Source organism: Hibiscus syriacus, unplaced genomic scaffold, assembly GCF_006381635.1.
Source record: "Hibiscus syriacus cultivar Baekdansim isolate YM2019G1 unplaced genomic scaffold, ASM638163v2 tig00000452_pilon, whole genome shotgun sequence".
NCBI classification, from domain to species: domain Eukaryota; kingdom Viridiplantae; phylum Streptophyta; class Magnoliopsida; order Malvales; family Malvaceae; genus Hibiscus; species Hibiscus syriacus.
This window is the reverse complement of record NW_024061787.1, coordinates 749,858-751,711: the sequence shown is the minus strand read 5'-3', so window position 1 is coordinate 751,711 and position 1,854 is coordinate 749,858. Positions and strand designations below refer to the sequence as shown.

The 1,854-nt window shown below is 34.9% G+C and overlaps 1 protein-coding gene across 1 annotated transcript; it reads right to left on the bottom strand.

Moving 5' to 3' along the window:
• Positions 1-769: 769 nt before the first annotated feature.
• On the bottom strand, positions 770-1,072 carry LOC120205418 (classical arabinogalactan protein 11-like). Its single transcript, XM_039205305.1, has one exon. The coding sequence runs from the start codon at positions 1,070-1,072 to the stop codon at positions 770-772; it is 303 nt and encodes a 100-aa protein (XP_039061236.1).
• Positions 1,073-1,854: the final 782 nt, after the last annotated feature.

Here is a 1,854-nt window from a genome sequence, read left to right as displayed (position 1 = left end):
TTGCTTCGCAAGTGTCCCAATCATGGATTCCACGACTGGACTCAAGTTGTGATATTCTACAATGGAGTCAATGCACCCACGAGGATGATGCTAGATGCCTCGAAAAATGGGACATTACTTGACAAACACATAACTACCCAAAAAATTGTAAGAAAGGAAATTATTACAAATTGTATAACTTTTTCTATTGTAAACCCTAAAACAACTGTAATATAACATTTTCGTTTATGATAAAAAATATTATAAATTCATATAACATTTTAAGCTAAACATAATAACATTTTAGATTAAAAATCATCTTAAATTAACCATAAACTAATTGTCGAACACAGAACTACCCAAAAAAATTGTAAGAAAGAAAATTAGCGATTTCATTTTTCTATTTGGTAAAACTGTTGTCCACGTCATCTTCGTGACGGAAAATGAATTCCACGTCAACAAATTGTTTATCGCTTAACAATTTAATGGTAGAATTGCATTTAAAATTAAAATTTAGTTTTATAATGGTATCAACATAAAGCTAATGATAAATTCAATATAAAAACTAAAAGTAAGTAACCTCTATAGTTGATTACCCAAATAAACAATAGAAAACAGAAAACACATGTTTGGATCCAAAAACTAACATTAATCGCATTTAGAAACATTGATACCATAATAAATAGCAAAACATAGGTTGTTTAGAAACATCTCAAATCCATAATCCAGTTGTAGCACGAAACATTTTCGGATTTCGGATTACACACAATGTAAACCAATAAATAGCAGTTTATGCAGTAGTGTCAGTCGGAGGTGCTTCACCTTCAGCAGCGTCTGGGCCAGGAGCAGGTGCATCACCACCACCATAGTCAGCGGTTACTTCAGCGGAGGGTCCTTCGGTCGACGGTTCCTCCGTAGGGTCATCATTTGGGACCTCGATACCAATGGAAGAATCGGGGGCATCGGAAGGGCTGCCGGTAGGGGACGAAGATGGGGAAGTGGAAAGTGAGGAAGCTGGGGCTTTTGTATCGACGGCGTATGCCCCAACAACAGACATTATAATAAGGGCAACTGCAATAACTTGGCGAGACATTTTGATGGTGTTTTGTGTGATTTTGCTTTATTTGATTTAGATTCAAGAGAAACATTCTCTAAGATATAATAGAGAAAAGGACTGTAATGCTCAGGCCCGGTCCTGACATCTTAAGGGCCTTAGGTCAGGAGTTAATGACAAGAAGATAAGTGGGGCTCACACTTAGTTTCCCTTCCAATCATTAAAATGGACCTATTGGATTACCATGTTTTTGAGTTTTTTAATAAAAAAAGATGTTTAAAAATATTTTTAAATTATTAGAGCCCACTGAATTACCATATTTTTGAGTATTTGAAATAAAAATATATATTTAAAAATATTTTTTAATTATTAAATTTAAAAATATTTTTAAAAATGAGTTCCTCCAAACATGGGGTCCTCGGCGGTAGCCCCCTGGCCTATGCTCAGGGCCGGCCCTGGCAATGCTGATTAATGAATTGAGAGAAGCATCAAGCATTGGGTTATATAGATAGGTGAACATGAGAAATTTATGGGAACTCAACCATTTGATTGACCGATTTTCCAGTTTTATTTGTGGAACGAATTGAACATTTAACACCTCACAGTTTCAAGAAATCATTTTTCGCTGTGTTGGTTACAATTTAAAAATGATTAAATTTTTTGAAGGGTAAACCTAGTAGTACATTTGTTTTTTATCTGACTGATTTTGGTCACTGATTTTTTAATTAAGTACACTTGATTCCTTACGTTATCGGTTCATCTAGTTTAGGCCTCTCCGTCGTTAACTTCCTTTAACCCATTAACGGAAGTCTAAGTTGACA

Coding starts and splice junctions, on each gene's coding strand:
- LOC120205418 (XM_039205305.1), bottom strand. CDS start 1,072: ATGTCTCGCCAAGTTATTGCAGTTGCCCTTATTATAATGTCTGTTGTT.